General features: G+C 40.4%; 1 protein-coding gene across 2 annotated transcripts; it reads right to left on the bottom strand.

The window, feature by feature from the left end:
• Positions 1–1,423: 1,423 nt before the first annotated feature.
• On the bottom strand, positions 1,424–22,769 carry LOC149407367 (uncharacterized). 2 transcript variants are annotated; one of them, XM_089613193.1, is made up of 4 exons: positions 5,288–5,465; positions 4,017–4,205; positions 3,731–3,935; positions 1,424–3,099 (listed from the first exon to the last, which is right to left on the bottom strand). In XM_089613193.1, the coding sequence occupies exons 2-4, from the start codon at positions 4,168–4,170 to the stop codon at positions 1,563–1,565; spliced, it is 1,896 nt and encodes a 631-aa protein (XP_089469319.1). In that variant the 5' UTR covers positions 4,171–4,205; positions 5,288–5,465; the 3' UTR covers positions 1,424–1,562. The 2 variants fall into 2 exon arrangements, with proteins under 2 accessions (XP_089469319.1, XP_089469309.1); XM_089613183.1 differs by lacking the exon at positions 5,288–5,465 and adding an exon at positions 22,416–22,769 and having other exon boundaries at positions 1,425–3,099.
• Between the last annotated feature and the right edge of the window lie 257 nt (positions 22,770–23,026).

Raw genomic sequence — 23,026 nt, 5'->3', positions numbered from 1 at the left:
TAGGCGGTGCCTGGAGGAAGAGTCCAGTTGGTTTGTACAACCGTAATTACGCTCTAAACCGATCATTCCGCTACAATCTCACCCTCTTCGGGCTGTTGACCAAAAGAAAACGGGGGTGGAGTGGTTATGTCGTCTAGGCGGTCATGGAGGAGCCGATTGGCTTCCTCTTGATGATCGAATTTTTTGTTCAATATCTCCGGAGGGATCTCGACATCCGATTCGTAGCGATCTAGAGACGTAGTCACTTTTTTGTCAAGACTAACTCGTTTCTTTTCGAGGTTGGTCCTTATGAAAGTTTCCCACAAGCGGAGCCAAATTGTTGATGACGTTTCCGAGACTCAATAGTCACGAAGAAAGCAATACAGATATTTCGGTGTTTGATTCGATTTAATTTATTAATGATGAATATGTAATAACAAATAAGAAAATAGAAAGTGAAAGTAATTGTCTTTAGGATAAATTACATAAATGCCCCCTGAACTTTTGACCATTTAACAACGTGGTCCCTACTTTTATTTTTCTTACAGCGTCGCCCTTGAACTTTGACAATCTTACAAATTTAGTCCTTCCGTCAAATTTTGGGAGTATATTCCGTCTATTTTAACTTGTGTAATAACTTGAATATTTAAAATTACCTATATATCCTTTATTTAATATTTAAAATTAAAAAATTTCATTTTTCATTTTGTTTGTTGTCTTTTTTTAATACTTTTTTTTTATACATTTCCATTATACTTTTTTTTCTTTCACGATAATAGAAAATTAATAATAAATAATAATTCATTTTTACAATTCATTTTTATTAAAAATTGATATTTTACATAATTATTTTATTTTTATTTATTTTTTATATAATAAATAATAATTTGTAATAATATTAAATCATTATAAAATCAATATTTTTTGTTATTTTACAATTTTGTCCCTGTTTAAATAGTCACATGCCAATCACATGGGAAAAAATGGATGGATTGTTGAGAAAAATACACGGAAGGACTAAGTTTGTAAGATTGTCAAAGTTTAAGGGCGACGCTGTAAGAAAAATAAAAGTAGGGACCAGGCTGTTAAATGGTCAAAAGTTCAGGGGGTATTTATGTAATTTATCCTTGTCTTTATTAAATAAGTGATAATAGGTCAAATTCATGTCTCAATCCTCTGTGAAGAAGAGAATTTATACTCTGACGAGAGGAAAAATTTTTGGAGACACGTGCTGGCGACTTCGTCCTTCATCGCCTTTTCTTCTGTAACGCCACTTATCCATTTGCCTAGGCTCAGTAGAAATCATCAACTCTCCGAGTTTCAAGGCCATATCGCTTTTTCTGTATTGACTTCGACTTCGTCAAGACGTTGGTGGTTGCGTTGTGGGCTCGTAAAATGGGCTTTGATGGATATTGGGCTTTAATAGCTTAATACCAAATTATTTTATGTGGCTGAATTCTACCCCACAGTAAGCATATCCCTCGAAATGAGGAGATACGTTCGCATTAAGGCATAAGCATAAATGACAAAAAAAAAATAAAGGTAGTTGCTAATAATTAAATTTGAGTTCAACGATTACATCACTACCATAACCCAAGTACACTTAAAATAATGTAGCTAGTTACAAGTCCAAACATACACCTCAAAGTTCCTCTGAAGAAAGCTGAAATTGATCCAGATCGCCCACTATTATCGACATGAAAGTGATCAATGTCGTCATCACTAAATTCACTCATTTCGGAGCTATCTTCATCAGAGTCAACAAGGATTTCATGACCGACATTGGTTGCCAGAGCAGTAGGAATACTACTAGCATCGAATTCTATAGTTGATTTAACTTCTTGATCATGATGACGATGATCAACAGAGAACTTGTAGGTCAATGGACACTGATCCAGAGGGAATGGCTTGTTGCCTTGGATTGCACCGCCTCTCTTCTGATGGTACTCGGGATAGTGTTCTTTCGAGAACAGAGATTTCTCTTTCAAGACAAAGCCTTCACTTTGAGCTTGCTTTTCCAATTTGACATTAAAGTGATCAATGCCGTCATCACTAAATTCAATCTTTTTGCAGCTATCTTCATCACAGCCAACAAGGATTTCATGACCGACATTGGTTGCCACAGCAGTAGGAATACTACTAGCATCGAATTTTATAGTTGATTTAACTTCTTGATCATGATGACGATGATCAACAGAGAACTTGTTGGTAAATGGATGCTGATCCAAAGGGAATGGCTTGTTGCCTTGGATTGCACCGCCTCTCTTCTGATGGTACTCGGGATAGTGTTCTTTCGAGAACGGAGATTTCTCTTTCAAGACAAAGCCTTCACTTTGAGCTTGCTTTTCCAATTTGACATTAAAGTGATCAATGCCGTCATCACTAAATTCAATCTTTTTGCAGCTATCTTCATCACAGCCAACAAGGATTTCATGACCGACATTGGTTGCCACAGCAGTAGGAATACTACTAGCATCGAATTTTATAGTTGATTTAACTTCTTGATCATGATGACGATGATCAACAGAGAACTTGTTGGTAAATGGATGCTGATCCAAAGGGAATGGCTTGTTGCCTTGGATTGCACCGCCTCTCTTCTGATGGTACTCGGGATAGTGTTCTTTCGAGAACGGAGATTTCTCTTTCAAGACAAAGCCTTCACTTTGAGCTTGCTTTTCCAATTTGACATTAAAGTGATCAATGCCGTCATCACTAAATTCAATCTTTTTGCAGCTATCTTTATCACAGCCAACAAGGATTTCATGACTGACATTGGTTGCCACAGCAGCAGGAATACTACTGGCATCGAATTTTATAGTTGATTTAACTTCTTGATCATGATGACGATGATCAATAGAGAACTTGAAGGTGAATGGATGATCCAAAGGGAATGGCTTGTTGCCTTGGATTGCACCGCCTCTCTTATGGTGGTACCCGGGGTAGTGTTCTTTCGAGAATGGAGATTTCTCTTTCAAGACAAAGCCTTCTTTTTGAGCTTGCTTTTCTAATTCCCATCGGCAATAAGGCTTGTCGTCCCTATGTGAAACGTGAACCTTGCCACCTTCCTTCAGCATTTCTCGGGCGCTCTTAAAGAAGCCTCTCAGAAGTTTCTTGTGCCTCCTGTATTTGTATACCAAACTTTAGGTATAAAAACTACGAATAATATATCATGATACAAGGAATTAAAAGAAATGTAAATTTCTGTTTAGGTTGTCAACATCAACAAAATAAAATTCATCCCATGTAACGTACAAGCAAAACCACTTACCAACCAGATATGTAACGTACGTACATGATCTTATGAACATTGTTTAGCATTTTTCCTTATGTTAGTTTTTTATTTTTGCTTACTTATCTTGGGTGGATCATATGACACATTACATTTATGGCTTTAGGATCGTATAGAAGTGCATAAAATTTTGACACGTCTAAACTTCTCCAAGCGCAGTCATATCATTAAGAAATTACCCACATAATGATGAACTAAAAAGAACATAGAAAAGAATCAATTCAAAGGAAATGACAGGAAAAGATTATGGTATTTGAATTAATGCTCACACTTCTTATTGTTTTAGCAACAAAGTTTGTTGTGTGAAACTATTTAGAGAAAACATTTAACCAGGTTTGGCTAGAAGGCACCCATCTCCAACCTGAAAACCAATTTTTTACGCTATTTATAGTAAATTTTAAATCAAATATTTTACAGTTGGAGATGGTGCGAAGGAAGATAGTAGAACCAAATTTTACTTACTCTATAAGGATTGTGTCAGCTTCACGGAGCCAAGAGACATGACCAGCGTGAGGGAAGTTGAAAATAATAACGTCAAATTTCATGGCAAGCAATGTGGGATGTTTGTTCATGTCATGCACATCAACCTCAAACAACACCGTGCACCCTCTGCTCTCCAACTCATTACAATGCATCACAAAGCTTCCGTACTTGCTCATCAACGTATCTGATATTCATCACCACAAACCAAACGTGCCACATATTACTTTGATAAACATAAATGAGTAATGATGAAAATGACACGTACCAAGAGAATCCAGAGTAGTGGCGACCATGTTGTGAGCAGAACCAAAGGATTTTGCTAGGCAAGCAGAGAAGGAAAAGTCGCCATCACCAACGGTCAAGATGGTCTGATAGCTTTGGTACTGATGAATTCCTTTCTTTCTTTCGCCTCTGCTCATTTTGGTGTTTTTTTTAATCTTGCAAATTCAGCGTCCTGAAAATGAAGATATGAATAATATAGCATGAGCGCCATCAAAAAAGTAAACTAAATTTTAATTTTTAGAAGTGGCAATAAATTAGCTAAGATTACGTGATATATTATAACAGTGCAAACGTACGTGACATTATTGACAGAGATTCCATGATTTAGTAAAAGATATTACGCTGGAAGAAGATTACAACAGCTTATTGCTGACTAGGATTACTAATTTCACCTGTATGAGTTGATGTAATTTATTTTCCCACTTTAACTACTTTAGTTGACATTTTCTATTATAACTAACTCTTGGTTAGATCGTTTTGTATTAAAGTTGTTTTCTTCCGCTGATTAATTCTAATGAGAATTCTAAGATTACATTAATCTTTTCTCCAAACACTCTCTCATTCTCTCAATCAAGAACTTAGATCGTGTTATGGTATCAAAGCAAGATTTTTTTTTTTTTTTTTTTGCAATCATTTCTGTATTCGGAGTTCGTTTTCCCCTATTTTTTAGTGCACTATTTTTTAATCTTTTTTGTTTGGCGATCGTGGAAGCTCAGGGAAATTCTCCGACCGATAGCTCTCATCTAGGAAACTCCAGCTGAGATTTGGAATGATCTCCAAGAGAGATTTCAACAAAGTAATTAATGGACCAAGAATTTTCCAACTTCGCAGAGAATTGACCAATCTGTTGCTGGACCAAAAGTCTGCTGGCATTTACTTCATCAAACTGAAGTCAATTTGGGAAGAACTTAACAACTTCAGACCGAGTTGGACACGTATGAAATATGCGTGTGGTGGAGTCAGAGATCTAGTTGTCTATCTTCATAGTGAATACGTGACGACCTTTTTTTATGGGGCTAAATGATTCGTTCAGTAATGCCATGAGTCAGGTGTTATTGATGGATCCTATACCCCCATCAACAATGTTTTCTCATTGGTCTTACATGAAGAAAAGCAAAGATCAATTGGAAATGAGTTTGTTGCACGGAATTAGTCACAGACTATGATGGCAATGACAGTGAAAGAAGACAACCAGAGAAGGAATTACAAGAAAGAGAGGCCTCTATGCACTCACTGTAAGTTTCTTGGACATACCATAAACAAGTGCTACAAACACCATAGGTATCCACCTGGTCACCCAAGCAAGCCAAAGATGAAAGAAGAAGTCAACATGGTAGAAGGAAGAGGTCAAGCTGAAGATTCTTCAACTTCTGCAATGTCAACTCTCATTCCCAGCCAATGTAATCAACTGATCACCTTGTCGACAAGTCAACTCTTAGCATCAAGTAAAGCCTCCCAAACATGAGATATCAACTGAGCTTCATTCAACACATGTGTTAACTGCTTTATTGAATCTATTAATTTAAAGATTTGTTGTATATGTCCACATGCAAAGAAGAGAAGACTATATTTTATTGCTTCTAATAAGCTGTATGATAAAGTTTTTGAACTTGTTCTCTGTGATGTGCGGTGACCATTTCATACGGAATCGCATACATGTCATAAATTCTTTCTCGCTCCAGCTTATAGATGACAGTAGTAGATTATTTGAAGAAGCATAAGTCTGATGTGCATAGGTTGATACCACGGTTATGTGCTATGGTTCATAATCAGTTTAGCAGCTCTATTAAAATGTTTAGATCTGATAATGCAGCTGAATTGGTGCGTTGTCACTCGTTTTGGACAACAATTCACGAACTCAAGCGGTTCGATTCGTTTAGATCCGATAATACAGCTGAATTTGTGTGTTGTCACTCGTTTTTGGATAACGATTCACGATCTCAAGAGCATCTGTTCAAGGCCGGACTGAGTGCTCGCACTCGAGTCCAAGTGTATTGAACTCTAAATCCCAAGCTCTATTTCTTGGTGTCAAGGATTCTGTGTTCGTCGTGGAAACTTGAAAGTAAGAAAAAGGATAAAAGAAAGATATTGGAGCACGGAGGGATTTCCTCCGACACGCTCTCCGATGCTCAACATTAGTTTGATCGAGGTGGGAGGTTTCATCTCGTCGCTAGACCTTGGTCGTCTAAGAAAAAAAGAAGAGTGATTTTGTGTATGGTGGGAGAGAAATCTTGTGGCACATAGTGATTTCTGCAGAGTTTTCATGTTTAAAACTCGTTACCTTTACCCTTATAGGGAGGGGTGTATTTATAGGCCCTCTTTCTCTCGATGGAAAAATGAAATACAACTATAGTGCCCTAGTTTCTTACACGACTTGTAAAGTCTCTTTGGATCCTACCATCGCTCAAGCTCAAAACAAGATCAAGAACGTCATTGATTAGGCCATTGTTGTCGACGAAAATCGGCAACGCGGGAAGCTTCAAGCGGTTCGACTCAAGGCCGGACCAAGTGGCCAGACCCAAGCCAAGTATGGGAACTCGAAAGTCTCGAGTTGTTGTTCTTTTGGTCGTAAGCGTTCTCTGATGAGAGAATGAGGTGAATGGGGGTGATTACGCTTCTTGTGAGCTGCCTACATACCCGAGTTACGGGATCGAGTCATGACATAGTTCAATGCGAGTCTATTCGCTATGTGGGGTGCGGAGCCTGAAAGGTATGCTGAACAGAAGAAATAGAACGCGGAGAAGTCCTCGACGATGTTTCAAGACTCTATAATCGAGTCACCCGAGAGAGAATGTGTGTTTTCTCTTGTAGTTGAGAGAGATTCTCAGTAGAGAATTCTTAGCGCAGCTGCGTGAGGGAGATTAAATGCTCGGTTAGAGAAACTGTGTGCAGAAAGTCTCTGGTAGCATTTCAAAACTCTAATAGCGAGTAACTTGAGGAAGAATGAATGTGTCTCTGATCCTCTCTGAAGGTTGGGGGTATTTATAGTGGATGTAGAGGCCTATGAGGGCCTTTGGACTCACTTCCAAGAGCGCGCATTGGAATTTGGCGAGTGCGGCGCGCTGGGCGCGCATAGAGCACGAGCGCAAACGGTCGCGTGTCGTGCCACGTTCTGTGTGCACCATGCACATCTATTTTCAAGGCGCCTGTGGTGCTCTTCTTATAAATCATGGCGGCACGGCGCTCTGAGGGTTAGGCACGGCGGGCTAGGGCCCTTGCGAGCCATGTACTTGTCGCGCGCGGAGCGCGCGTGAGCTCTGCTTTGTGTGTGAGCTTGAAGTTTAACTTTTAGGATGCTTCGTGTGGGCCTTAGCCTTTGTGGGCCGTGATGGGTTTTATTCGAGTTTTGACGTGAAATTTCTCATAATTCACGAGGATTTTAATAATTTTCGAAAACCATCGACAACAGCCGCGTTAGCATAAAAGCGTACAAGCGACCATACGGGATCTCTTAGATCACGAATAACCAAGAAGAGAAATCGCTTACACCCAAATGACCACGAAGCGTCATCGTATGTCCGGATAGCTTAAAAGCATACAAGCTACCATACGGGATCGTTAGGTCACGAATGACCAAGAAGCTTAATCACTTATGCCCGGAGCACCACGAATCGTCATCGTACGGCAAAGTAGCCTAAAAACCTACAAGCTAACATACAAGATTGCTTAGGCCATGAATTCCCAAGAATATCCCTTAGTCCCAGACGACCAAGAAGCATTTGCTTAAAGCAGAGTAGATTGAAGCGTACAAGCTACCATACGGGATCACTTATGTAAGAAATTATCAAAAAGTGCAATGGCTTAGGCTCGGAGGACCAAGAAGCATCATCGCAGGGCGTAGTAGCGTAAAAGCGTACAAGCTACCAAACAGGTCACTTGTATCATGAATGAACAATAAGCGCAATCGCTTAGGCCCGGAGGACCAAGAAGTCTCATCCTAGGGCAGAGTAGCAATAATGCTACCATACAAGATCTATTAGGTTACGAATGACCAAGAATCGCAATCGCTTAGGCTCAGATGACCAAGAAGCGTCCTCGTAGGGTAGAGTATTGTAAAAGCGTACAAGCTACCATACGAGATCGCTTAAGTCACGAATGACCAAGTAACACAATTTCTTAGGCCCGGAGAGCTAAGAAGCGTCATCGTAGAGAAAAATCGCGTAAAAATGTATAGGCTACTATACGGGATTGGTCAAGTCACAAATGACTGAGTAACCGCACTCGAGTCCGAGTGTGTCCCGAGCTCCTTTTTCTTAGATGGTGCACGGAGGGGCAGCACGCAGAGGGTCGGCGCGTGGAGGATCGGGGCGTAAGGGTCTTTGGCCTTTGGACGTGCTGGGGTGAGACTGGGCCAGATCCTCATGTAGGGCAGCGTAGGTAAAAGGGTATATGCTACAATACTGGATCTTTTAGGTCACGAATGACCAAGAAGTGCAATCCCTTAGGCTCGGAGGACTAAGAAGCATCATCGTAGGAAATAGCGTAAAAGCATACAAGCTACCATACGGGATTGCTAAGGTCACAAATTACTAAGAAGCTCAATCACTTAGGCCCGAAAGACCAAGAAGCGTCAAATTATGGTAGAATAGCATAAAGGCATACAAGCTATCATATAGGACCGTTTAGGTCACAATGAACATAAAGCGCAATCACTTGGGCCTGGAAGACCAAGAAGTGTAACCGTATGGAAGACTAATGTAAAAGCGTACAAGCTATCATACGAGATTTCTTAGTCACAGATGATCAAGAAGGTCAATCGCTTAGGAACAAGAAGCGTCATTGTAGGTTTGAGTAGCGTAAAGACTACCATACGAGAGCGCTTAGATCACGACTTACCAAAAAGCGCAATCGCTTGAACCCAGAGGACCAATAAGCATTATCGTAGGGCAGAGTAGCGTAAAAGCATACAAGGTACCATATAGGTCGCCTAGGTCACAAATGACCAAGAAGCGTAATCGTTTATGTCCGGAGGACCAAGAATCATCAATGTACAGTAGAACGGCGTAAAAGCGTATCAGCTACCATACAAGATCGCTTAGTTCACGAATAACCAAGAAGTGTTATTGCTTTGGCTCAAAAGACCAAGAAGCGTCATCGTGCGATAGAGTAGCGTTAAAGCATACACGCTATCATATGGATCGCTTAAATCACAAATGACCAAGAAGCACAATCCCTTAGATCCGGAGGACTAAGAAGCGTCATCAAAGGGCAGAGTAGCGTAAAAAGGTACACACTACCATACGGGATCGCTTAGATCATGAATCACCAAGAAGCACAATCCCTTAGGCCCAGAGGACCAAGAAGCATCATCAAAGGGCAGAGTAGCGTTAAAACGTACAAGCTACCATACGGGATCGCATGAATGACAAATAGCACAATCGCTTAAGCGTGGAGGACCAAGAAGCTTCCTCGTAGGTGAGCGAAGCGTACAAGCTACCATACAGGATCACTTAGGTTACGAATGACCAAGAACCCTAATTGCTTAGGCCCGGAGGACCATGAACCATCATCTTAGGGCATAGTAGCGTAAAAGGGTACAACCTGATACATGATCGCTTAGGTAACGAATGACCAAGAATTGTGCAATCCTTTTGGCCCGGAGGACCAAGAAGCGTCATCGAAGGGCAAAGTAGAGTAAAAGCGTACAAGTTAATGTACGAGATCGCTAAGGTAACAAATCACCTAGAAGTGCAATGGCTAAGGCACAGAGGACCAAGAAGTGTCATCGTACAACATAGTACATAAAAGCATACAAGCTACCATACAGGAGTGCTTAGGTCAAAAATAACCAAATAACGCAATCACTTAGGCTCAGGGGACCAAGAAGCATCATCGTAGGGCAGGGTAGCATACAAGCTACCAAACGGGATCGCTTACAACATGAATGACCAAAAACGCAATCGCTTAGGGCGTGAGGACCAAGAACCAACATCGTAGGAAAATTTAACGTAAAATCATACAAGCTACCATACACGATCGCTTAGGTTACAAATGACCAAGAAGCGCAATTGCTTAGGCCCGTAGGACCAAGAAGTGTCATCATAGGGCAGAGTAGCGTAAAATGGTATAAGCTACGATACGAGATCACTTATATCACAAATGAGAGGGAAGCACAATCTTTATGGCGCGGAGGACCAAGAAGTATCATTATATGATAGTGTACATAAAAGCATACACGCTACCATACTAGACCGCTTAGGTCATAATAAATGACCAAAAATCGCAATCATTTAGGGTCGGAAGACCAAGAAGCGTTATTGTAGGGAAGAGTAGCGTAAGAGCATACAAACTACCAAACAGGATCGCTTACATCACGAATGAGATCGCGTTAAAGCGTACAGGCTACCATATGAGATCGCTTAGACCACGAATAACCAAGAAGTGAAATTGTTTAGGCCTAAATGACCAAGAAGCGTCATCGTAGGTCCAAATAGCAAAAAAGCGTACAAGCTACCATACGAGATCGCTTAGGTCACTAATGACCAAGAAGCGCAAGCACTTAGGCCCGGGAGTACCAAGAAGCGTCATCGTAAGGCAATGTATCGTAAAAGCGTACAAGCTAGCATATGGGATTGCTGAGGTCATAAATAACCAAGAAGCGCAATCGCTAAGGCCCGAAAGACCAAGAAGTGTCATCGTACGAAAAAATAGCATAAATGCAGAAAAGCTACTATACAGGATAGGCCCGGAGTATCAAGAAGCGTCATCGTAGGGTAGAGTAACGTTAAAGCGTACAAACTACCATACGGGATCGCTTAAATCATACATTAATAAAGAAACACAATCGCTTAGGCCCGGAGTACCAATAAGCATTATCGTACGATAGAGTAATGTAAAATTACACAATCTACCATGCAGGATCGTTGAGGTCACAAATGATCAAGAAGCGCAATGGCTAAGGCCCGGCGGACCAAGAAGTGTCATCGTATGGCAGAGTAGCGTTATAGCGTACAAGCAAACATACAAGATCGCTAAGGTTAGAAATTACTAAGAAGCAAAACCGCTTATGCCCGGAGGACCAAGAAGAGTAGCTTAAAAGAAGACAATCTATCATACAGGATCGCTTCGGTAAGAAATTACTGAAAAGCACAACGGCTTAGACTCGGAGGACCAAGAAGCATCATCGCATGATAGAGTAGCGTAAAAGCCGTACAAGCTACCAAATGGGATTGCTTATATCACGAATGAAAAATAAGCGTAATCGCTTAGTCCCTGAGGACCAAGAAGTGTCATCGTAGGGCAGAGTAGTGTACATGCAAGATCTCTTAGGTTACGAATGACCAAGAATCGCAATCGCTTAAGCTCGGATGATCAAGAAGCATCATCGTAGGGCAGAGTAATGTAAAAGCGTACAAACTACCATACGAGATCGCTTAATTCACGAATGACCAAGAAACACAATTGCTTAGGCCCGGAGAACTAAGAAGCGTCACCATAGAGAAGAATAGCATAAAAATGTATAGGCTACCATACGGGATCGGTAAGGTCACGTATGACCCCGTAACTGCACTCGAGTCCGAGTGTGTTGAACTTTATCCCCGAGCTCCTTTTTCTTAGACGATGCACGGAAGGCCAGTACGCAGAGGGTCGACGCACGGAGCATCAGTGCGCAATGATCTTTGGCCTTTGGACGTGTCGGGGTAAGACTATGCCAGATCCTCATGTTGGCCTAATTATGTTTTTGACGTTTGTGGTCTTGTTGTCCTCGGCCCGTATTTTTCATGTAGGCATGCTTTCTCTCAATTGAAAAAATTGATGTACAACATAATGTTCAATTAGTATTTGGCAAAACTTGTATAATGCATCAGTTTTCTTGTGTTGAATCTCCTCAATAAAACTTAGTTTTTGAATGAAACACCAGCACTTATTGTGTAGCTAGAGCCCTATATTTTTAATCCAGAGTGCCACTCCAATTCTAGTCAGATTGAATTCTCACAACCATAAATCTAATAAATAGAATGCCAAATCTTATATTGAAAAACATATCATCTTTTGAGTGTGTGTTTCCCAAGATTATTGAAGACAGCTTCATGAGAATCTTAGGGTGTCTAGTGTTTGCCTCAACACTCAATGCTCATAGGACTAAGTTTCAGCTAAGGGGAATAATGTATGTATTTCTCGGGTATCCCCTAGGTGTCAAGGGATATAAGCTATTGGACTTGGAAAAACAAGAAGTTTTCTTGTCAAGAGATGTTATATTCCAACAAGTTCTTTTTCCATTTCATAGTAGCGAGCATGGTTTTGACACCACTATTGATCCTTTTTCTGATCTAGTCTTGCCACTTGTTGCTAGTGTTCCTGATATTGTTGCCTCCGCATCAGGCTCTCTTCTCCATCTTCATCATCTACTCAGGCTTATTCATTCACTGTCACCACAGTCCATCCATCTCATATAATCACAGTGTTTATACAAAAGCAGTTCCATCCGCCGACTCCCAAGATGTTGCAGACATTATTGCAGGTCTGAGAAGGTCAATTAGATCAACTATTCTTGCTCGTCACCTCAAGGATTATCACTGCAACATTGCATACATGGCCTCTAGTTCCAAGCCTATGACGTCTCCACATGCCTTAAACATAGTTCGTTCTTATGCTCTCATGTCCTTTACATATAGACATTTTTCCTTATCAGTGTCTCTTGAGCCTAAACCACAATTTTATCACCAAGCTATAAGATCTGAGAATTGGAAAATATTAATGAATGAGATAGAGGCAATGCACAACAACAAGACTTGATATGTTATCCCAATTCCTCAGGGAAAAAAGTCTATTAGTTGTAAGTGGATTTTCAAAAATAGATTTACACTGGCCAGAAAAAAAACACGCCTAGTTGCCAAGGGCTACATTCAGCAAGAGGTGTTGATTTTGTTGTTATTTTTGTATGACATAGTTTATTTGACAAAAAAAAATTGTAACAGAGTAGTTCAAGCTAGAGCGTCTACAAGTTGTTCAAGCAACTTATGCAACATGCAGTCAGAGAAAGTTGTGTCTTTTTCCTTACATGGAAATCATGTAACTATCACGTTGGTTAGTTACCCGATTTATTTGAAGATGTAATCTCGTATCTTTAGGGATTCGACCGATTTTGTTTCCGTGTAGGAATTCAGAACCTAATCATATATCAATTCACCTAGGATTTGTATCTTTGGTTAACGAGGTTCTTGTTTGGCTATTCACGAAGCAGTTTTTTCTTTGTCTGTCTTCTCATTCTAGAGAACTTCATCAATAACATGCATTGATTAACTCGGAGCTTTTGTATCATCATACTAAGCTTGAGATCATGGGTCGCAATGCTATTGATCTTTGGTGCAAGATCGGGGTAAAACAAAGAGAGGAGTCTCTGGTTCAACAGAGGCTTGAATCCATACCCACTGGAGATAACCATTGAAGAGAGATGTTAACAAAACAAAGAGGATTTTTGTCTAACTTAATATTCATATAATTGTGGTTGATTGAGATAGTAGATTTCTATTACCCGGATGTCACAATCTCCCTAAGTAGGTTGTTATACCGAACAGGGTTACCAATTTGTATGCGTCCTTTTTTTCTTTCTGTTTGATTGTTTGTTTCTATAGCATTGCATCTAATCTGCTAAAAACAATCATTTGTTCTAGGAGTTGCTCAAACTAAAACTTGAACAATCATCTTAAACACCGTTAGTTAATTTCAATTGGTACCAGAGCAGGTCACTCTATCGAATTCAGTGTTTTCCTAGAATTTTACTAACATGTGTTGCTTCATAAGATGAACACGAATGAATGATACAGTATAGGATGTCCTCCTCTGTTGGATGGATCCAACCATGCCTATATTGGAAAGCAAGGAAGAAGGCATTTCTAAAGGCCATTGATAAGAGTACTTGGCAGGCTGTTGAACAGGGATGGAAGGCCCTTACTATATTTATCGAAAATGAAAGTGTTACTCTACCTCTTGACAAGTGGACAGATATGCATCGCAGAAAGGCCAACATGAACACTAAGGCAATGAATGTTATTTTCACTGATGTCCATGAAAACTTCTTCAAATTGATCTCAAACTGTGACATTGCTAAGGAGGCATGGGACATCCTTACTGTTGCTCACCAAGGTACCAAAAAGGTTAGAGAATAACGCATTCGTCAACTTACTACTCTACTTGAGAATATCACTATGAAAGATGAGGAGACTATAGCAGAATACAATGCTAGAATTTATGATATCTCGAATGAATCATATTGTCTTGAAGAGACAATTGATAATGCAAGGTGCTCAGAACCCTTCCTGAAAGGTTCTCTTTGAAAGTTCTTACATTAGAAGAAACTTATGATTTAACAACGATGAAGCTTGATGAGCTGTTGGGATCTCTCAAAACTTATGAGATGAACCTCAAGGAGAAAGAACATAATTAAGATAATAAGACTAAAGAAATTGCGTTGAAGGCTTCTGGTTCTGGAGAAGAGCTAAACTACAACGAACAATTTGCTCTTCTCGCAAAGAATTTCGGAAGGTTCAAGAGAAGGTAAACCAGAGAAAACGTGATCAAGGGAACTAGTACTCTCCTAATTTTGAGAATAGAATGGAAGGGAACTCCCAGAAGAAGAATCTCCCAGGTAAAGACAACAACAACAACAATAACAACAACAACAACAACAACAATAGAGATAAGCCCAAGAGAGTTCAGTTCTGCGAATGTGTTTGGTCATATTGATGCTGAATGCGCAAACACCTTGAAGAAGAATAACAAGTCCCTGGTGGCCAGCTGGAGTGATAGTGATTCAAAATCTAGTAAAGCTGAAGACGAAGTAATGCTGTACAAAAGAGAAGAATGAGCACAAATCTAACATGGAGTCTGCTGATGATGACTCTAAAGAGTGGAACATCGATGATGATGCAGAAATCTGAAGAGAAGAGATTTTGAATAACTATTGTCTCTTGAATGATAAGTGGCTGGATGTGATAGACAACAACATGATGCTAAATCAGAGGATCACTGGTTTAAAGTTCGAAAAGGATGATACGCAGAAGAAGATCAGTGAGTTTACGTTAGAGAATGCCAAGCTCGTCAGCACAGTTGAATTTTTGAAGGAAGAATCGAAAGACAAGCATAAGGCACATTCAGAGTTGAACCAACTAAAGAAGAATGTAAAAATGTTGAATTCTTGAATGGGTATTCTAGATTCAATTCTGGCTTCTCAGAGAAGGAGTAGGAACAACAAAGGTATAGGGTTTCATGGAGAAACTTCACAGTCTGGTAACAAGTTCATTAAAGTCAGTGGAAGGTAGCCTAATCATGAGTCGAAGAAGATGTCCAATCAAGTTATTTCTTCAAAGGATCACACCAACTCCAAATGAAAGAAGAAGTGGATCTGTCACTATTGCAACAAAGAAGGTCACAATAAACCGCGTTGCTTCAGGTGTCTTGCTGATCTCAGGGTAAACCGAGCTCAGAGGTTTCCATCTTCTAAATCTCGTGTTCCTATTCGTCAGGAATGGAGAATCAATGAGAAGAATGTTTGTTTTATGGCATGTGATTCTACTTGCGACAATGAAAAGTGAACATGATAGTTGATGAAACCTCTCTTATGTACGTGAAGAAAGCCAAGACTTTCTCTCTGAGATTTGGTAATGGTGAAAAAGGTGATGGTGTTGGTAAGGGAATCCTTAATCTGAAAGGGGTACCCCGGATTGAAGATGTTCTTCATGTTGATGGTCTCAGCTAACTTGTTGTATATCATTTAATTATGCGACAAGTATCATAGTGTGATGTTCACCAGCGAAGGGTGTCAAGTCCTTGACAAGCTGCACTCATGCGTCATGATTGGGAGGAGAATGTTCAACAACTGCTATAGCCTAAAAGGCTGCAAATCTACTCTCATCACAAGAAAGTACGACATGTACACTAACTCTGTAATGGAGTCAGTCAGAGTAATCGTGAAAAATGAAGCTGAGGTCAAGACTCTGGATGATGAATCAGTTCAGGATTTGAAGAGAAGCAAGTCTCTGTGATAAATGGTGAGTACATGCTAAAATCCAGTACCTGGTGTGCAAGCTCACCAATGTTGTTCTTTTACCATGGCTATGTTCGAGGGGGAGAAAACATTGCCTAAGAGTTGGTCAAACTCATGGAGTTTGACTCTTATATGGTGGTAGTGCTCGATTGGAACACCATTGCGGGGGAGTTGTTTGAAGTGGATTCTACTACGTGCAGATCATAATCTTGTTATGTTAATACAAACACTACTATATGACATCTCAGTACTAAAGATTGGAAAAGCACGCTGTCCACAGCTAAGGAAGAACACTTTACTACGAAGAGAAGTTATGGTCAGATAATGAACGTGCTTGATGTTCAAGGAGTTGTTATGACACTTACTGCAACAACATTTGTGTCATGGTGTTTTTGAAGAACTTGCTGCCTCATTCAAAAAGGCATCTCAAAGTATTGAAGATTGGGTTAACACGCATGGCTATCATCAACTACCCTGGTCATTATGCTCAGATTGAAACACTTAGATCCTTATCAAGTCTTCCTGTTATTGAGAATTATTTTTTTTATTTTGACTATTTTTTTTGTTGACGTGGAATTGAGGGGGAGTTACTATGTGGAATAATGTTTTATCACCTCCATGGGTTATTTGTCCTTTTCGGGAGGGAAAATGAGTCAGGCACGTGTCTTTCGTGTGAACGTTGATTGCGAATCAATGGAAGATTTTGGCATAAAATTGGGATTTCGATTTTATTTCCCTCATTATTGCTCATTTGATCACTGATATGCTCCGTCAAAACCCTAACCCTTCTAACATTGTCGAAACTCTCTGCGTTGCATCTCTCTCTCTCTCATTTTGTCAATGGTGACTACCCGAGCTAAGCGTATGGATGTGGATGCTCAGGCTCATGTTAAGCCCATTTCTGCGACAGAATCGTCTCCGACGCCTTTGAGTATTATTGCTGAAGTTGCATCTCAAGAGATTTCTAGGTCTTCTTCTCCTTCAAATCACCCAACCGAAGGAGTGGGTTCCGATGAAGGAATGGCCCGGATTAGCCTTAGTACTTGTTCTCCTGCTGATATTGAGAACAGAGAACCTGTAGTGGGTTCAGAGTTTGTTGCGATTGCTACCCAGGGTGAGGAAACGGAAATTCCTAACCCTGAGAAAGAAATAGACCCCACAATGTCTGATGTGTTAAAGGACTTAAAGAATAAGAAAACAAGAAAGACAAAGAAGACTAAAGGTTATCCAAACAAGAGAGACTACTGGTGCTTAGAAGAGCACGGTTCTTGAGAGGGTTGAGACTCCCTTTGTTCATGTCAATGAAAGATGAGATGTTGAAGAAGATGGTCATTTCACAAGGACAGATGAAGAGTCGGTAGGTACATAGGAGCAAGAAGATGTTTGACCAGAGCCCAAGAAGAAGTCAAGAAAGAGAAAGGTAAATGAGAGTGTTGAAGAAACGTCCAGTGTCCCTGGGACTAATGAGGAAGCCGAGTCAGAAGTACCTCGGAAGAAAAAGAAGAAATTTGGAGCAGGAAAAGAGAGGAAGAAGAGTAGAGTTGGTGTCTCTGTTTCGAATGAAAGAATTGACTTGGTTAATGCTGATGCTACGCTAGAGAATGACTTTCCCCAAAGATCCATGATGAAGAAAGCTACTGCCTTAAAGCCTGGCTCTGGAAAGACTCTTGTCAAGAAGAAAAAGAATGTCGTGTGGGGCAGAGTGAGTTTTTCTGCCGTGCAAGGTATTTGGAAGAAGGGTATTTGGTTCCGATCAATGGAGCATGCTACCAAGTGGGACGCTGTGTTGAAAAGATCAGCGGTTCATGAAAAGAGACTGGATGAGGACAAGTACACTGTCCACCAGATTGTCACTCTGCATAAAGAGGCAAGATTGTTCTCTATTGTCACTTCTTTCAAAAAGTACAGTGCTCTGCTTGTGAGAGAAGTTATATATTGTGAACCTGACCAAAGATTTTGGCAACTCTACCAGTCTAAGCTTTGGAGAGGTTCTTGCCAGAGAGAAGAAGACAATGATTACGTCTTGTGTTATCAACGAGTACTACAATTCGTTGAATGCTCAGCACTCTGAACCAAATGCGGATTTTGATAAGATCACTAGGTGAATCACTACTGACGAGAAGTCCAGTTGGGTTGAAAACAAAATATCCTCAACATATCTAAGCATGAAGTACTCCCTACTCTATGGGATTGCTATTCAAAACTGGTATCCCAACAAACACATGAGCTCTCTCTTGAAGCCTATGGCTCAGCTATTGTATGCCATTGGGAACAACCATCCAGTGAAACTTGGAGAGATCATTTTCTCTCAGCTTGCAAAGCAGGAGATTTTGATAAGGTAAACCATCTCATAGGTTTTCCTTCACTGATTTATGATCTGGTGACGAATCAGGATCCCTGATTGGTGGTAAACGAGGGTGATTTGTCCATTGGTTCTAAGTTCATCTATGCTGAACACAAGTTGTTCACCTGGAAGCACAAGAATGATCTTGTGATGGAGAAACCTACTCGTCGAGTTCATGAAGATGTACCTTCATCCTCCCACTCAGTCAGTGCATCGCTCTCTTCATCTATGACAGCAAAGATTCTCTGCCAACTTGACGCAGCTATCACTCAGCTGATGAACCAAAGGAGGCTCCTCAAGAACCTAATAAGAGACATCAGGTACCCAATTGAAGATGTTGAAGAAAACCCAGACCATCAAGAAGAAGAAGAAGATTGAAGGACAAGCTTCACCCACTCCCTCTGAATCCATAGTTTATTTGTATGGCATAGTTTATTTGGCAAAACAAATTGTAACAAAGTTATTCAAGCTGGAGCGTCTACAAGCTGTTCAAGCTGGAGCGTCTACAAGTTGTTCAAGCAACTTATGCAACATGCAGTCAGGACAGTTGCGTCTTTTTCCTTACGCGAAAATCATTTAACTATCACATTGGTTAGTTATCCGATTTACTTGGAGATGTAATCTCGGATCTTTAGGGATTCGATCGATTTTGTTTCCGCGTAGGAATTCAGAACCTAATCATATATCAATTCACCTAGGATTTGTATCTTTGGTTAACAAGGTTCTTCGACTGTTTGATTATTCATGAAGCAGTGTTTTCTTTGTCTGTCTTCTCATTCTAGAGAACTTCATCAACAACATGCATTGATTAACTCAGAACTTTTGTATCATCATACTAAGCTTGGGATCATGTGTTGCATAAGTGTGCTATTGATCTTTGGTGCAAGATCGGGGTAAAATGGGGAGAGGAGTCTCTGGTTCAAGGCGGGCTTGAATCCATACCCACTGGAGATAACTATTGAAGAGATGTGTTAGCAAAGAGGAATTTTATCTAACTTAATATTCATATAATCGTGGTTGATTGAGATAGTGAATTGCTTTTACTTGGACGTCACAGTCTCCCTGAGTAGGTTGTTATACCAAACAGGGTTACCAATTTGTCTGCGTCCTTTTCTGATTTTTGTTTGATTGTTTGTTTCTATAGCATTGCATCTAATCAGCTAAAAACAATCAGTTCACTACTACAAATGTTGGATTCTACAACCCATATTCTACAACTCTTACGGCTAAGTGTTATAGAAACTGGAGATTCTACAACACTTAAAATAAGCGTTGTAGAAACTGGGTGCTTCTACAACGCTTATGGCTAAGCGTTGTAGAAGCTTGGTGTTTCTACAACGCTTATGGCTAAGCGTTGTAGAAGCTTGGTGTTTCTACAACGCTTAGGGCTAAGCGTTGTAGAAGCTTGCTGTTTCTACAACGCTTATGGCTAAGCGTTGTAGAAGCTTGGTGTTTCTACAACGCATAGACTATCCGTGGTAGAAGCCTCGCCGCGGCGATGTGTTTTTCTCGCCGCGGAGAGAACTTTCTACAACGGATAATCTAAGCGTTGTAGGATTAGTGAAATTTAATGGACCTCGCCGCGGGGAGAAGAGTTCCAGAAAGCCTTTTTTGGAGAAGATTTTCGTGCCGCGGCGAAGGCTATCTCTCGCCGCGGCGAGAAAATTCTGGGCTTACTTTTCAGTAGCCTCGCCGCGGCGAGAAATAGTCTTCGCTGCGGCGAGAGTTCTACAACGCTTACTCTAAGCGTTGTAGAAGCGTTTAAAAACCTAAAAATTTAAATTTTTTCAAAAGGCTCGCCCGAATTTCAGACTTAGTCAATTTTTCTTCGTCATTCTTCATTATTCTTCTTCTTCTTCATTCTTCATTGTTCTTCATTCTTCTTCTCCACCCTCTCTCTCGCTCTCTCTCTCTCTCTCTCCGCCGTCACTCTTCTTCTCCGCCCTCACCCTCTCTCCGCCTTCACTTCTCTTTCTCTCTCCGCCCTCACTTTTCTCTCTCTCCGCCCTCGCTCTCTTCTTTTCTCCCTTACTCTCTCTCCGCCCTCACTATTCTTCTCCGTCCCCACAAAACCCAAACCTCAAACCAATAAAAGCCACAACCACAAACCCATAAACTCCTCCACCACGTCAAACTCACACAAGCCTAGGCATCTCCGGCGACAACTCCGACTCTCTCTTTCTTCCACGCCTCCATGCTCCACATCTACACTCCGGGTTAGTTTTTGGTTGAGAATTATGTATAATTTAGGTTGAAAATAAGTGTTTGTTTGGAATTGAGAGTATGGATTAATATAATTTAGGTTGAAACATCATATTTGTTTGATACTTTTGTTGGAATTGAGTTTGCATTTGATATTTAGTTGAAATTGTTGTTCTTAGATTTCACGTCATCCATTACTACTAGTTGTAGCGGTAACGGTAAAAGAAAAACTAGAAGACGACCTCAAAATACACATCGCCGCGAGGAGAATTGGGGTAAAACCCAGATATTTCTCGCCGCGGCGAGATACTTCTACAACGGATATCTTATCCGTTGTAGAATATCTCGCCGCGGCGAGAAATATACATCGTCGCGGCGAGAGTTCTGGAATTTTTTAAAATTGGACAATGAAACTCTATCGTTGTAGAAGCTTCTACAACGGATGTGTAAGCGTTGTAGAAGCCAAGCTTCTACAACGGATATCTAAGCGTTGTAGAAGCTTCTACAACGCAGGATTCTACAACGCTTAATAAGCGTTGTAGAATCATTCTACAACTGTTTTTAAGCGTTGTAGAATCCCAGTTTTGTAGTAGTGGTTGTTCTACGAGTTGCTTAACCTAAAACTTGAACAATCATCTTAAACAGTGTTAGTTAATTTCATATTTACTTGACACATTTTCACAAGTTTCCAAGTTAGTCAGGGTTAAAATGATGTTTGCTTTAGCAGCATCAACTCGCTAAAGTGTTCACCAAGTCACTTCCCGCCTCAACACTTCAGCATCTTATGTCCAAGATATGTTCCTTCGAAATGTATTCTATCCACCTTGAGGGAGTGTACTAGAATTTTGAACAGCTTGTGCTGACTAGGATTACTCATTCCACTTGTATGAGTTGATGTAATATATTTTCCAACTCTTGGTTAGTTCGTTTTGTATTAAAGCTGGTTTCTACCGCTGATTCATTCTCATGAGAATTATAAGATCACATTGATCTTTTTCTCCCAAACACTCTTTCTCGTTCTCTCTCTCAATCAAGAACTATAGATCGTGTTAGTTTTCCACATAGGAACGCTATTAAAGTTGTTTAAATGAAGTTCATGTTCATGAACCCTCCTGCTCCTCCACCTCCAACGAAACCTCCGCCAAATCAGCTCGGACTGTGAATCGGCGAAAACTCCTCGCGGCCGTGGTCGTGGTGACCGTGGTCGTCGTCAGAGTGGTGGAGCGAACCGGAGTCGTCATCGGAGTCGGAGTCTTCGTCGGAGTGAAACTGGAGGTGAGAGTGGGAGTTTCCGTTTCCATTTCCCAGGTCGCGATTCACCGCCGCTGCGGCAAAGTCGCTCCCTCCCTTAAGCTTCGGCAATGGAGGGGAATTGGAAGGGGTTAAATCATGGCAGACGAAGTCAGAAAGAGATTTTCCAATTTATCTGCTCGAGTGAATGCATGCCATGTGTGCGTCGGCGATAGCGTATCTATGGTGGATCGCCTCGTCGAGAAACGAGCACCTTTGGCGGCAAAGAGCCACCGCCGGCAGATCGTCGAGCTCGGACGACCCATCGGAAAAACCAAATATGGAAACCACGCACGGAGAGAGAAAGAGACCACGGCTATGAAATCAGGAGAGGGTCGTCAATCAGAAAGGAAAAAGAGAGAATAATAAATGAAAAATAAAAGCTCTCTAGTGTTATAAGAGACCGAGATAAAACATAAAAAATCTTTGCCCGCGCGGAGTTTGTCGCCGATTTGTAGCAGAGAGAGAGAGATAATCCTTTCAAATCAGTATATATTATTTATAAAAATGAAAAAAAAAAAATATAGGAAAGGCAAGAAAAAAAAAAGAGAGATCTTCACCTGGTATTTATTTTTTTCTAATCTGCTTCGAAATCTTTCCTGATTGGGAAAATAATATTAGGATTGAAGCCTTTTTTTCTTTTCTTTTTTCTTTTTTCTTTTTTTATTTCCTCACTTTTTTTGCTCCAAAGAAAGAGGATTTCCTGTTTCTGGGTTTTGTTTTGTGAAATTTCTCTGTTGTTGAGCTCAGAAATCTGCACCATATTAACCTGGGGCTTTTTATTTCCTTCGCATTTATCAGAATTTTAGAAAGTTATTGTCTTTTCCAGATTCCTTAAGCTACCTTTACAGACACAACCACACTCACTCATATACAATATACAATTATTTTTAGATACATAAAAGTATTACTCTGATATTCTTCCGAGAAAAAAATGCCTCTTGATTTAAAACTGATGGTTTAGAGCATCTCTCCACTAGAGCGCCAAATCCCACCTATATTGCGTGGGATGCTCCAGTGGGTCTTCATATTCCACGCTATTATAGCGTGAGATCAACATTTTGAACAGTGCAGCGTTATTTGTAGCGTTGCACTGTTCATTACTTTATATGTTTTAAAATTTATCCAAATGTCCAAATTTTATATAATTATTTAATATTAACTCCTAAAA

Source organism: Urtica dioica, chromosome 1 (assembly GCF_054948205.1).
Source record: "Urtica dioica subsp. dioica isolate 48M chromosome 1, U.dioica_male_clone48M_v1_H2, whole genome shotgun sequence".
NCBI lineage: Eukaryota > Viridiplantae > Streptophyta > Magnoliopsida > Rosales > Urticaceae > Urtica > Urtica dioica.
This window is presented reverse-complemented; position numbering and strand designations above follow the sequence as displayed.

Excerpts from the sequence above, each read along its gene's own strand:
- LOC149407367 (XM_089613183.1), bottom strand. The coding sequence starts at position 4,170 with ATGAGCAGAGGCGAAAGAAAGAAAGGAATTCATCAGTACCAAAGCTAT. Across the intron at positions 3,936-4,016 it reads CACTACTCTGGATTCTCTTG|ATACGTTGATGAGCAAGTAC; the intron begins GTACGTGTCATT and ends GATGAATATCAG. Across the intron at positions 3,100-3,730 it reads GCTGACACAATCCTTATAGA|GAGGCACAAGAAACTTCTGA; the intron begins GTAAGTAAAATT and ends ATACAAATACAG.